Source organism: Alosa pseudoharengus, unplaced genomic scaffold, assembly GCF_046254945.1.
Source record: "Alosa pseudoharengus isolate Yale_2024_CS ecotype anadromous, Long Island Sound unplaced genomic scaffold, YU_APseudo_1.1 YU_APseudo_1.1_scf_15, whole genome shotgun sequence".
Taxonomy (NCBI): Eukaryota; Metazoa; Chordata; class Actinopteri; order Clupeiformes; family Clupeidae; genus Alosa; species Alosa pseudoharengus.
In genome coordinates, this window is record NW_027468620.1 from 21797991 (window position 1) to 21812795 (window position 14805).

Below are 14805 nucleotides of genomic sequence, written 5' to 3' on the forward strand. Positions count from 1 at the left end.
CTCCTCCCTCCCTGCCCCTCCTCCTCTGCAGGCCTGCCTAAACCCAGCAGGGCTCTATCTTTTCCGGCCAGCCAGCCACTTCCTCAAGGCCCTCCTCCCAGATCACTTTCTCAGCCAATCAGGTGGCCCAGTTGGATCCTTAACACCCAGCCCTCCTTGAGTACAGTACAGTAAAGTAGTGTTTAGCACACTGACAGATGGTGCAGGGCGGTTCAATTCAAAGTGCAGGAGGAAGTAATAAGGTCACAGGGCACAACCACAGTGGCACTACATGGGGTGGAGTTTTAGCCTGGTGAACTGTCAAACAAAAGAAAGATTACCTGATGTGAATGATAATAAAACATATGTATGCTAATGTGACTAAAGCTGGTTTGTAAAACAAACTATTTCAATAAAGTTCGACAAAGACACATTCTTAGCAGACATTGTAACCCCAGATAACTCACTGAGAAGGGAAAGCAACAAGCATTGCTGAAACAAGAAACATCACTATGCGCCAGTCTAGAGAAATCAACACTATGTGACACTATCTGATCTTCCCGCCGAGGCAAGACTACATGTTTTCATTGTTTGCTCGGCAGCACCTTCTGGAAGTGACAGCTAAGCCAGTGAAGGGCCACTCAGCGCTGGGCGTCTTAAGACATCCACTGCCCCATCCTTTTCAACTCCACATGCCTAGTTAGTGGAGGCCACAAACAGACACACACAGGCACCCTCCTGCACTCCTCATCTCACACACACACACACACACACACACACACACACACACACACACACACACACACACACACACACATAGTGCATTCATATTCTGGCATCAGTCCCATGAACATAACCAACAGATAGGATTGCTGTTGCGTGTCGCCCTTTGTTTTCAAACAGTTGATAAGGGGGTAAAATCCAATGAAATCCTGGATTCCCCCTGTAAAGAGGGCTCTTACAAACAGACATCTTAAGTGATTTAAGCAGCTTTTCTTTCATCTGAAAATGGTTTGGTGACTATAATAAGGTTAATGCAACACATTCATGCAACCTCATTTGGATTTAAGAATTGCAAAAGGGTGCATTCCTCATGAAGTGGGGGAAAAAAAAACTCCATAAATTAAAAACTGCTGACTCATTATAAACCAACAGTCTCTGTGGTTAAGCAACCATGAAGACCAATCTGCCGCAGAATTCATTTGACTCAACGTTACTGGTAAGAAAAAATATACATGTTTACCAAGAAACTCAGAGGGGCAGTATTACTGCAAGAAGCTACAAAGGAACGTGGATCAATGACTCGTGTCTTCAGCTAAGTGCCAGACACAGTCTGATCAGCCGTATGCTGGAGAATGGTGCACTGCACTCTGCTACTGGAACAATTCATTCTGAGAGGCAATGCAGTACCAGGCAGATCTGCAGAGGTGGTAAAAAAGTGTGTGGTCGTCAACTACATACCTCTTTTATGCTGCTTCACAGTGTGCGTGCATGTGTGTGTGTGTGTGTGTGTGTGTGTGTGTCTGTGTGTGTCTGTGTGTGTGTGTGTGTGTATGTAGAACACTTTGAGATCTTAATCTTAAAACACAATTCAGCATTATATTTCCTCACATCAGTCTATATACCAGCATGCACCAGTTCTGCACAGTAGTTAGTTTATGTGATACATGTGACAAAATGTATGCATGCTGTATTTTTGTGCATAACAATTTAAATCATTTTGATGTTGGGCATTTCATAGGAGCCACTCATATCCTGTCAGTATATTGTATATTGTACTCTACAGATATCATTGAATGTTTCCTACTGTAGGCTACTCAATACCAACATACAGTATAATAGCATGTTAATTAAAATAATTTTACAATGGCTGAGGAAAGAGAGGGGAGGGCCAAGACAAACCAGAGATTATCTTACTGTACTGTAAGCACCAGTGGAATCTTAGTGTCTATTGGAGGGGCAGCACATAGCTCTGTGTGTGGCTCATAAAAAGTGACTGAACAAAAATAAAAATGTCCAAACATCTAATGTCAGCTATATTCAGATGTTATTTATTGTAGCTATGGTCACCTATCTCACACCAACAATACAAACTAATCATTGAACATAAACTGCTACACACTACAGGTGCCTGGAGTTGTAGAACAACCATATGCTGTGTTACTGCTTTGTTATTTCCCACGTTTTAAAGTCTGCTTTTAAGTGTGGCATCATCTTCAAATTCATTCTGATGATACCTGGCCAGCAAGGCTATGCAAGGTGTACAATAGTGCTGTGGTCTGCGATAGACCACCCCATGACAATGTAAGCAAAAACATTCACAGCAAAACTTCTATAGTCAACTACTTCACTTACAGTACATCATCACCAGTGAGCATGCAAACAAGCTTTCATCAGTGCCTGCTGTGCTACTGTTGTTTGCAAGGTTTTGGCATACCCTTTAGGTAGTTTTAGACCAGCATGTAGCACATGCTTTGGTCTAATACATGTTCATACAGTTTACGGTAGGAATGTAGGTAACAAAAACTTGGCAAGTGTGTTGATTGCGTAAATATCTGCTTCCAAAGCCATATCAGTTGGGACATCATATTGTTGTTGAATGACTTGTGGTCCCATGTAAACAATCTAACTTTACAAATATTACGACTTTGCTTGATAGTGGAATCATTTGTGAACTAGGGATAACAAAATGAGTCACAGTTTTAACTAATGTGAACATGTTAATGTCAACAAAAGTTATGATTATTTGCATCAAACTCGGCCAACATTGCTACCAACATTGTGGACCTGTGATATTTTCTACTTGCTATTGAGGTCGATTTTGACAGTTAAACAATAGAAGTTGAACTTCCAAATCTCAATGGTCACAAAACTGAAATAAAAAAATAAAATAAAAAAAAAGCCCATGACTTACCCCTGCCACGGAAACAACTTCCAAAAGAGGGATTTTTGTAAGTGTGATATCATCGACGGTGTTCATAACGAAGGGCTTGAGGATGACGGTCCTCAAAATACGCTGTGTAACACGCTCATTCAAGACTGCAGAGTTTATTTCTCTTGCGGTGTTTCGTAAGGATGCGTTCGGTTCTGAAATGAACAGCTCCGCCTGCTTCCCTCGGGTGCTGGGATGGGAAGAGAAATCTAACACGCACAGCCATACTTGGATCATCTATCTGTAAGCTAGTCAGCACGACTAAAATTACAAATACTGGGGTATGAGATTTAGCTAAGCACACACGTTTCAAATGTCACGTCTGCTGCATTCAGGTGTTCCATTGCTGATGTTTCACGAGTGGTCCTCAGTAAGACCAATCAAAATCAACTGACGATTCCCCATCATTTTAATGTCAGCTCGGTGCCTCGTACCCTTGTGATATTGTAAGACAGAAGTGCAAACTGGCATGAACACATCTGAGTCAAAGGTACAACGAGATGGATTTAGTAGTGTGTCAAACTAAATAAAAATATCCATAGACTGTGCTTGCCATATAAAATAAGGAACCTTCTCCAACCTGTCATCTAGAAAAAAATAGTATAGCTAGTGTAAACATTTCTTCCTCTTTCTGGTCTATCTATCGGCTTCTCACACGTGTGTAGGTAACATATCAACTAAATAACATAACATATTTTCTTTGCACGGATATTTCAATGTGCCCTATTGTAAGAGGGAGACCTCCACCTAGTGGCTACAATGGGCTCCTGCTACCCTAGGACCAGATGGGTGCCTACCATGGTGGTAGGCCTATATAGAACTGGAGAAAGTGAAAGTATTGAAAGAGAAGAAAGGAAGAAAGTATTGCCCTCATTAATTTCAATGGGTAATGCTAGGCTATCTAATTAAGCAAAAACTCACTCACTTTGAAACTCACTGAGCTTTAAAAATGACTTCCATCATCTGCTCACCTCCGCTCACATTTTCAGTAACAAGCAGATTACATGCCACATGACGCTACAAATTGAGCTGCCCAATCCACATAGACGACATAATTTGAATACAATTATGTGCATAATGTGTCTATTCTATTGGATTGGCTGATCCCCCCTGTAGAAAAATGCCAGCTGAACCACCAATCCACATGAGTGACATAGGTGACTCCAACTGGAGATGTGTAAATAAGGCTAAACCAGAAGGTCCTATTATTAGGATCACTTGCTGCTGACAGACCACTGTAAGAGCATCAACAGGAAGTTTGTTTTTTTCTCTGATTTATTTTCCATAGCCTCTTCTTTTAGTTTGTTGTTGTCTTTCGGACAAGATTTTTTTTTAGGGACTGGAATGATAAAAGGGAATGATAATAGGGCAATTCCATGGAAAATTATGTTTTTTGTAACATCCATAACGCCAATAAAATGTGATGGTATGGTAGGATGTGAATGATTACATGAAATTTGAGCATTTGCTATTTTTGGCTGAAGAATGTACATGAGAAAAAATGCACAAAAAATGAATGTTATCATTCACATCATACAAATGCCAAGGCATTTCACTGGCGTTATGGATGTGACAAAAAGTAAATTTTCCATGGAATTGCCCAATAGCTTTCTTCCAATTTATAGGGAGGATGTGAGTATCAACAGCGAGCTGGAGCTAACTCATCAGCGAATGTTTTGAGGTGGGACAGACCAACTGAAAGTTTGTTTTTTCCTCTATGATGTGCTTTCCACAGCTTCCTCTTTTAGTTACTCAACCACTGATGATGAAAAAGAATGTCCTAGTCTGGAGCAGCTTTCTGCCCACAGTAATATATAATGTGTTAAAGGGGTGTAGTTTCACTCTGAGAATCAAAATGACCGAAAGGGGGGTTTCATGCCAACAAAAGGTAATTTTAGGGCCCAAGCACCAAAGGGCGCAAGGCCCTATTGTTTTTGGAAGGATTATTATTATTGCTCCGATTTTAGATTTGTCTCAGAGCGTTTTCCTTTTTTGAGGTGGTTAACCTGGTCAAAAAGTCTTGAAATTTTGCAAGCACATCAGGTGTCACACAAAGCAGTTCAGTACAAGAGCTTGGCCCCAGGCGTGGCCCAGGGACTCGCTAGTGCCCCCTTAAGGTGACTGATCTTATGGATTGCTTATTTCAGCTACACACACCAAATTTGGTAGGTGTGTGTATCTCCCCAAGATGAACAACTTTTGTATATACCCAACAGGAAGTGAGGTAATTGGGACTTCATGCGCACTAAGATATGAATTGTGATGCCAAAAGAGGTGCTTCCCGACCTCGGGAAAACTCACACACATCAAGTGGTACAGTGAATACACAGGGATAAAGGCTTGGCACCAGGCGTTGCCCAAGACCTCCATAACGCCCCCTTATGTCACTCTGACTTGTGGTTGGCATATGGTTTTAGATACACACACCAAATTTGGTAGGTGTATGTAACTCCCCAAGACAAGCAACTTTTGTATAAACATGGCATTAGCCACACTCACAGGAAGTGAAATAATTGAGATTGTGTGTGTTGTGGACTTGATCAATTTTTACACACTTTTCCTAGACGGTTGATCCAATTCATGTCAAAGTTGGTATACATGATGCCAAGATGCTCCTGATTCTAAGTCGCAAAGCTTTTTTTGATATGTTGTAATTTGACGAAACTAGTAAATTTAATACCCCGCCACATACACAATAAATATGTCAGAAATTCACTGTGCCTTGCTTGCAATAGCTTAAATTTCACAGGTTATTGAATACCATAGTAATGATGATATTCACATGCCCATAATCCATATTTGGCATAGCGCCACCAACTGGCAACAAAAAGAATGGCAATTACACTGATGTCACATGATCAATTTGGACGCACTCCTCGTAGGCAGTTCATCCAATTCATGTCTAATGTGGTACATATGAGGTCAAGATGTTGCTGATGTGATATGGTGAAGATATTTTTGATATGTTGTAATATGCTGAAATGGCGATATGATTAATTTAAATATGTTGCCTCTTTTTTGAGGTGGTTCCTGTGGATGAAAACTAACGTCCCCTTATGTCACAGAGTCTTGTGGTTTGCATATAATTTCACCTACACGCACAAAACTTGGTAAGTGTGTGTAACATCAGATATGTGCATTTGACAAACCTATTCCATTGTTGAATTACAAAAGGTCACGGATCGCAGACTGCAGGTGCTCGCCTATATTTGTACTTCTTTTTCCAATACTGAAGGTCAAATCTAGTCATTAATAATAACATAATCCAACATAATCAGGTATTCTGAGGTACACAGAAATGTGTTAGAAAATGTCAAGTGCATCATGATCATGCTAAAATTGCTATCTCTTCCTTCTTCAAATTCGCCAGAACATGATGAACAGATATGATAACAAACTCACACTTCTGTTCCCTTCTCTACTCAACAAGCAATGGATGCAATATATGAAAATCCCAAAGATGACCTCTATCAAAATCCTCCAGAGGAAACCTTGCAAGACCCTGCATTACAGCTGATGAAGGAACAAACCTCAAATGTCTTGCTGAAAGTTCAAGTCCTGGAGAAGAGGCTTGGACGTCTTGCTCTAATACTGGTTTTAGCACTGTGTGGACTGGTGGTAGAAGCATGCATAATCTACAGACTTCACACACACCCTACTTCTGTGAGTACCGTAGCTTTTTGTTGGAATGTGAAATATAAGGTACTGTAGGCCTATTTAAGTGTCCATGTCTAACACAGTTGGTGGAATCAGGTTTGAAGTGCTAGAGGTCAAAGAGCATATTTGAATTCTGAAAGTTACTTTGAAAGATACTGTGTCTTTGTTTGTCGTCCTTGTGTGATTTCCCCTATAATGCAGTTTCCTCTTCTAATTTTCTGTACTTTTTCTTTTAGGGAACTTTATCTGCATACAATGCTTCTTATGGTAATAACTTAAAATTAAAATGTCCTACACCTATTATAAAATGATTTAGTCCAATAAACTAACTAACTAACTAACTAATTAACTAACTAATTTGGATATGTGTACATTAATAGCTTTTTAAAAATTCTTGAATATTTATTCTCTTTGGTTTATTTTTTAGTTTCATAACTCGCTCATGTTGTCTGCACTGCACTCTTTGGTTACACACACACTTTGGAGCTGAAGAGTCAGATTGTTGAGACAGATTAGATAGAGTGAGGAAGTGGTGGCCATCGAGACCAGACCGAATATCACTGATGTTGTAACCACTTGACTCAGGGTGGAAGCAACATGAAGGGGAGACCACACCAACGTATATTTTAAATGTGAATAGATTTATTAAATTAAATATTTGCAAAAATCAGCAAAACTGCAGTGTAAGTCAGCATTATGGACATGTGATACCAGCGCTGCCGAGAGTGTGAGAGTGAGCGTGAGAGTCAGCGGACAGGAGAGCACAGATTTGACCGACCCTCAAATTAGGCCATCAATTAGCGCACCTGGCCAGAACCCAACATCTCCACCTGCTGACCAAAAGAGGAAAAAACACGAGCAAGCCACAAGACAGTATACAAAACCAGCAAAGGAGAGGCGGACCCGGCACAGTAGGGCTCAGCTGACACTGAGAACAAAATTGAAGAGATAATCAAAACCAAAAAGGGCAATAAAGCTAGTTTTAAAGAACATTAAACTATTCTATTATAGATCATTCCTTCAATCACAATTATAATCACACTTGTTCAAAGATAATGAACAAACCATACACACATTAATAGTATATAGTATATAACAATAGTCTGTTTACAGATCAACAAAATAAGCTGAACATTCTGTCTGCTCGGCTGGGAACATGTGAACACCAACTGCAAAAGATACAAGATCACAAAGGTAAATTCAACTACAACTACCTTGACTGGTACAAGGAAAGGTCCTCATTTCCTTCAAAGTAATTGACTGTGAAAGATACTGATCATAATGAATCAGATGATCAATAGTAGTATCATAGTATAATATATAGTATATTAGTATAATCATTCATAATTGTCATTGGTGATCATAAATAACCTGATTAGGAACACTTAAACAAGAATAAGGTATCACTTTAATTTTTGAACCATGTGGCATGCTGTATACTGAATGTGTGCTTGACTTGCTCTTGTGTTCAGAGGTGGCCTTCACTGCAGCTCTTCAGCCTTCATCATGGGATGGTAGTGGTTATGGGGTAATAGGACCTTTTAACAAGGACATCACCTTGAAACATGGCAACGTTCTGACTAATGTTGGAGGTGCCTATTCAAACAAAGGTACATTTGTTGCAGAACGTTTTTAAGATTGAGGGGATTCATATTGCAGTCTGCTGGGAGAGGATAGGGACAGGGGTGACCCATAGGATAATTAACAGGCACAAAAAACAGGTAGCGTAATTAGTACTGTATTTCAACATGTATAGGAACATGATTGAGGTTGACTTGACAGACAGAAAAAAAGAATATATAGGCCATTTGGAAATGGTGACCGGAGTAGCGGGAATGTTGGAAAATGAACATTCTAAAGAATATCTGGGTTCATTGAGTTCAGAGCCCTAGAGAGAGACAGAGCCCGATTGTCGGGATTGTCGCCCGGAGAGCCTGGCCACTCCCATTGTACCGAATTTTGGTTGCAGTTCCACCACAGTTCCACTGGGGGCGATCGCCATGAGTGCAAAATGAATGGGAGTCAATGGAGCTAGACGGCTAAATGTGTCTCTTTCACCTGATTGTCGTTGACAAATCTCAGATTTGATTGTAGTTTGTATAACTTCAACATGGGTTAGGTCAAAAGTTGAATGAACGAGTACTTATGTCCTTTTGATTTCTTACAGGTTGTGTCGTTGTTGCCCATAACACGCTAGCATTGTGCTAAGGAATGACATCATTGACACGTTTGAAAGGCTTTTTAGAACAATTAAGTGACTTTAAAAAATATAATACTCAACCAAGTGTATTTTCTTTGCCTCCCCTTTCGAATACAATATTCAAATTACTTGAAAACAAATTATATCCCAAGAAAAGTGGGTTTTGAGGGGTACAGCTCCATACACCTCCATGCATTCTGCACTCGTGGACGAGCGCACTCATGTGGAACCACAGAGGAACTGCAACCAGTTCAGAATCCAGAAGTTTTCCGAGTGGCAGTTCTCCCCTTATTAGACATTTTCTGAGAGAGATCTGATTGAATTCAAGACAGAATGTTAGAACCTTGAACTGTTGCGGAGCAGGATCTTTTGTTGGAATGTTCAAAACTCATAGTGGAAGCAGGGAATTGAATCCACAACTTCCACAACTTCTTTTGCATGCTAGCCTAGCTTCTTAACCACTACATTATCACTGCCCTAGTTTGTGTGCACCTGCATGGTCAGTCATGCCAATTTATCTCCTCTGTCACAGGTGTGTTTATTGCTCCAGTGAGAGGAGTCTACTTCTTTACTTTCACCACCTACAGCTGGGTGGCAGAAAAAGACATCGGTGTCAGGCTGATGAAGAACAATGAGGAGGTTTTGCTGGTTTGGGAGACACAGGACAAAGGTGACAATGAGGACTATGCCTCCAACTCAGTGCTACTGGAGCTAGAGGTGGGGGACAAGGTGTACATGCGCCTCCCCAAAGGATACCAGGTTGCAGCCAGCGTGAAGTCCAATATTCATACTTTCAGTGGATTTTTACTCTACTCCAGATCAATTCAGTAGACCGTTTGATACATGAAAGCAGATGTTTTATTGTAAGAGAGGGAAAGTCTCCATGATAATCAAGACTATAGCCAATAAAGTTTTGCATTTCCAAATTTTTTGTTGTCATTAAACCTGACATCTGCTTTTAAAGCCTTTTTCCTATGTTGAGCTTAGTTCTTACATGTTTAGGCTATGTACATTTGGATTTACTTTGGGCTGGTTCATGAACTGCAATAGGCTACCAAGAGGAACCCCCCACCACCCAGTGGCAATCAGCTTGTGTAAGCATATATCAGAAATTATTTTCTACTGAAAACATTTCTCATATGATGTAATCAGCAATAAATGTTTATGTACTGCAATGAAGTCAATATTTTGTCATTCTTCTAATTTAGAACTCAGGTTTACATCTCCAACACCTTCTGTACCAGATATAGCTGATTTTCTAAATGACAAATGTAGCCTACAATACTACAGAGTGGAATATTTCCTTCAGCATACTGGCTTCAGCCAGATGAAAAACACTAGAATTATAGAGATGGTCACTCGCATCGAGTCAAGGATGAAGTTGAAAACCCATTTACTGAGAGTTGGGGCATATCAATAGTAAAAACGCGGACCAGTTTCAACCCACAGGGGATTTTCATCAGGGCATGATAGTGATGCACCTATATATCGACAGGCTATCGGTTGATATGGGCCTTTTTTGCTGCATCAGCCATACTAAACGGCCGATATTAGTTGCCAATATTTTCAAATAAGCTGGCCACCACGACTAATAAGCGTCACCAACCTATTCTAAAAGCCCAGATTTTCTCAGATCTGAAAACTTTCCAGAGAATAGCAGAAGGATATGCAAGATTAAAGTTATTTTCTTCTCTCTCCAGGGCCTAACTTTCACTGCGGGATTGAGGGTATTGTGCATAATTTGTTCAAGACACGCAAGTCTAGCCATCATAATGCGAGGAATTCCCGCATACACTTTTGTCTGATGACGTTAATCTAATCATGAAGAGGAGTGAATGCGGGGCTTTTGACCAGATGGATCAACTACCGAGTTGAATTGAACATAGCCTCATGCAGACGTAGACACACACACATGCTCACGCGCGCGCACACACACACACACACACACACACAGAGAGAAAGAGAGAGAGAGAGAGAGAACCACTTTGCGCTTACACAAATAGGCTGTGGATTTTGGAAAAAAAATAACAGGCTCTAGGTGGAGGTAGAAGTGCAGGTTTTTTTCTAAAACCGGCTGATTTCTGTTGTTCTGTCGGAGCATAGTGTCAGTTTCAGTGAGTATGATCAAAAAAATCTTGCCAACTGCAGCTTAAAGTATTCAAATTACTAAATATGTTTAGATACTAGTAATATGCAGATTATAAAATACTATACATCCTTAACTAAATACAGTTTATATGAATTTCTAGATATAGAAATCTAGGATGGCCACTGGTGTGAATGATCACACTACAGTATATTCAATATTACTGATGTCCCCCCTCCCTTCGCCCCCAAATTGTGTAAATTCCCCCTACATGAAGAACCTAAGGGGGAACTCCTCCCATTTTGAAAATTGAATTTTAAGCCCTGCTCTCTCTTCTAATTTTATTCTTGAAAAAATTTGAAATGTATTTTGAATACTTTTTTGCCAGCAAAGGTGTATCAAAAAATGTGAATAAAATTATCTTTATCGTTATCAGCCGAAGTGAAATCTTAAATACCGGTATCGGTATCGGCCCAGAATGTCAATATCGGTGCATCACTAATCCGGCAAACCACATTGCGGAGGGGTGGAAGTGCACAAACAAACTCCCAATGGGTTCTCCATACGCTGGAGCACGGGTACGAGCTACAGTTCGCCCGTGCCCCACCCGTCTTCACAGGCATCAGGCGGACAATGGTCTCGCCCGTGCGCGCCCCAGTGCTCCGCAAGGAGATCCGGGAGCTAGCGGTCAAGCAGGCCATATGCTCAGTGCCGTGGGGCCAGTGGATAGAAGGGGTGTACAGTCACTATTTTTTTAGTTCCCAAGAAGGATGGCAGCCACTGAACGCATATCTATCAAAGATTCCGTTCAAGATGCTGACGCTGCAGCACATTGTTCAGAGCATGCAGCAGGGGGATTGGGTGGTCACGATAGACTTGAAAAATGCATATTTTCATGTTCCGATTCATCCTCGGCACAGAAAATACCTGTGCTTTGCGTTCGAGGACGAGGTGTGGGAGTTTTCGGTCTTATGCTTTGGGCTGGCTGTAGCGCCCCGCACCTTCACTAAGGTCATTCTGGAGGCGTTGGCTGAAGGAAATAATTCTGTATTCATATTTTATGTGAATGGTTTAACGATTCAAGTCTTTATGACTTGAATACTGTGTAGTTCTTATGGTCATTTGTGATTTTGTACCCATGTGTACCCTGTGTGTGTGTCTTTGGTCTGTATGCAAGCATCCTTTGTTTATTCTTGAATTCAGTGAAAGCCTGTCTATAGCCCCTTGCCTATCACCAGGTGTGAAATGTTGATGTTTGTAGAACCGCATGTGTCCAAGCCTCTGAAGGACTTCCCAGGAAAGGGGGTAGTTTTAATTAAAAGACAATAGAAGCTGGCCAGATGTCACCCAAAAGGCCACATCCCCCATACACCACACCTTTACCTTGCATATTCATACCAGTAGGTCACTCCCTCTCTTTGTGTGTAACTTTAAATATAGTCTCTGTTAGTCAGAGAAGTTAGAGAAATACTGAGAACATCTGGTGGAAACCAATGATGGGGTGACCCAAACATGTACCTCTCTCCCTTGAGGGCCACTGGCCCTCATTGAAAAGAATAAAGCCTTGATCCTGACTTCATTCGTCCTGATTAAGTCTCAAGAGAAATATGGTAGTAAAAAATTTACTATCAGGCCCCTCTAAGGAGGCGAGGTATTTCGCATATTGAATTATCTGGACGACTGGGTCTTACTGGCAGACTCCAGGGCCCTTCTGGAACAGCATGTAGCCGTTGGGTGACTGAGATTTCAGGTGAATTGGGCAAAGACCCGACTCATGCCCGCGCAGACAATCCCCTACCTGGGACTGGAGCTCGATGCGGTGGGCATGACAGTGAAATTGTCTCAGGCACGTCGGGCAGGCCTTCAGCACTGTATTGGCAGTTTTCGGCGAGACGCAATGGTCACCGTGCGCATATGTCAGCTCCTTCTGGGGCTAATGGCGACGGCGGCGCATGCGTTTCCCCTCGGCCAGCGAGGAGATTGCTACTGTGGGCGAGGTGTCACCTCCCCTCAGTCCGCGAAGTTCATGTGCCGGGCGAGCAGAACAGGGCGGCGGATATGCTGTCGAGAGGCCCGCTGTCACATCAAGAGTGGCGCCTCCATCCACAAGTAGTAGAGAGCTTCTGGAGAGCGTAAGTCAATCTTTTTGCTTCACGCGAGATGACACACTGCACGAAGTGGTTTGCGCTGACGGAGAGCGATGCTCCGCTGGGAGTAGACGCTCTAGCCCACGAATGGCCCGAAGGCCTTGATACCGGCGGTCTTAGAGAGGGTGAGGAGAGACAGGCACGAGACTATCCTGATAGCCCCTCATTGGCTGGATCAGATATGGGTTCCGGAGCTAATGGCTCTACTGCACGGCAAGCCGTGGAAACTCCCAGCCCGCAAAGATCTGTTGTCCCAGGCGGAAATGGTGATTTGGCATCCGGCGCCGGAGAGATGGCAGCTGGCGGCTTGGCCCGAGAGGCTGAGGCTACTTAGCGCGGGGTTGCCACTCTCGGTGGTGGAAACCATACAGAGTGCCAGAGCCTTGTCAACCCGATCGCTATACTCTCTAAAGTGAAAAGTGTTTGCGGACTGGTGTCGAGAGAGAGCGCTCCATGCTTTAACATGCCCGATCGAGGACATCTTTCGAGGAGATCGAGGAGATTTTCTGCAGCATCTTTTTGACCTGGGGCGAGCCCCGTCCATGCTAAAAGTTTACTTGGCAGCCATATCGGCTTGTCATGTGGGCTGGGCAGGGATGTTGCCTGGGGCTCACCCCCTCAAGTCGCGATTTCTCAGAGGTGCACGGCGCATCAGACCTCCATGCTCGGTCACAGTTCCACCTTGGGACCTGGCCTTGTTGCTGAAGGCTCTGGCGACTGCGCCGTTTGAGCCATTGGCACGGACCAAGCTGAAATGACTGTCCTATAAGACGGCACTATTGCTCGTGCTGACCTCGGTGAAGCGGATGGGTGACCTCACCGCATTATCGGTTAACCCAGCCTTCATGCAGTTTGCGGTGGATGACTCGAAAGTTGTTCTTCACCCTAACCCCTTTTATCAACACAAGATTCTGTCCTGAGAGAGGGAGAGAGAGAGAGAGACAGAGAGTCAGTCAGTTTCAGGGTTGGGCATGTCATTGTTTGCATTTCCTATTTAGTATAAGAAAGTTATAAGGAAATCATAAAGGCAACAAGGACAAGGAGGTTGGAGTAAAGGTCTCCATGTTCAAACGCTCTCGAACGCTCGGGCAAATGTCAGGTTCGCTTCCGACAGCAATTGTCGCTGGCATGCCTCATTTGTTATACCACTCACAAAACGATCCCGCAGTGCCTCATCTAATGTTGCTCCGAACTGACAATGAACTGCACACTGCTGTAGCTCAGCTGCATAGATGATCACGCTTTCTTCAGCCTTTTGGTTGAAATGGTTAAAATGGAATACGGAATTTCTGCAATAAGTAACGGTTTAGGTTCGAAATGAGCTGTCAATGCATCAACAATGTTTTTGTAGGTTTTATCTTTCGGCTTAAGTGGTTGAACTAAATTTCGTAATAGTCCATAAGTCGTTGCACCGATAGATATTAGAAAGCTAGATACCACATTTTCCGTCAAGTTCTATTAGGTAGAATCTTAAACGCGGCTGGCATATTGCTGGGGGCAAACATCTTTACTGTCTATGGGCAACACTTGCCGGCAATCAGAGACACCTGTCTGATTTCCAGTCAGAGTCACATGCTCTGCCATTGGCCTCCAGTGATTGTTGCCCCCACCAAGATGGCGTCGCTATTTACGTACGTTTTAGGGCCAATGCGGTATCTAGCTTTCTAATATCTATAGTTGCACCCATTACGCTTAGCAAGGCGACTTGCTTTTCTGCATCGATGTCGTTAGCCATGAAGAACTGTTCCAAACGTTCCACATACGCCGACCACGACTCCATCTTCGGGACGAATTTCCCTATCGC

The 14805-nt window shown here is 42.5% G+C and overlaps 1 protein-coding gene across 1 annotated transcript; it reads left to right on the plus strand.

The window, feature by feature from the left end:
- Nucleotides 1-6346: 6346 nt before the first annotated feature.
- On the plus strand, nucleotides 6347-9843 carry LOC143123802 (complement C1q-like protein 2). The gene is made up of 5 exons (XM_076285084.1): nucleotides 6347-6574; nucleotides 6805-6835; nucleotides 7682-7762; nucleotides 8041-8178; nucleotides 9301-9843. The coding sequence occupies exons 1-5, from the start codon at nucleotides 6428-6430 to the stop codon at nucleotides 9597-9599; spliced, it is 696 nt and encodes a 231-aa protein (XP_076141199.1). The 5' UTR covers nucleotides 6347-6427; the 3' UTR covers nucleotides 9600-9843.
- Nucleotides 9844-14805: the final 4962 nt, after the last annotated feature.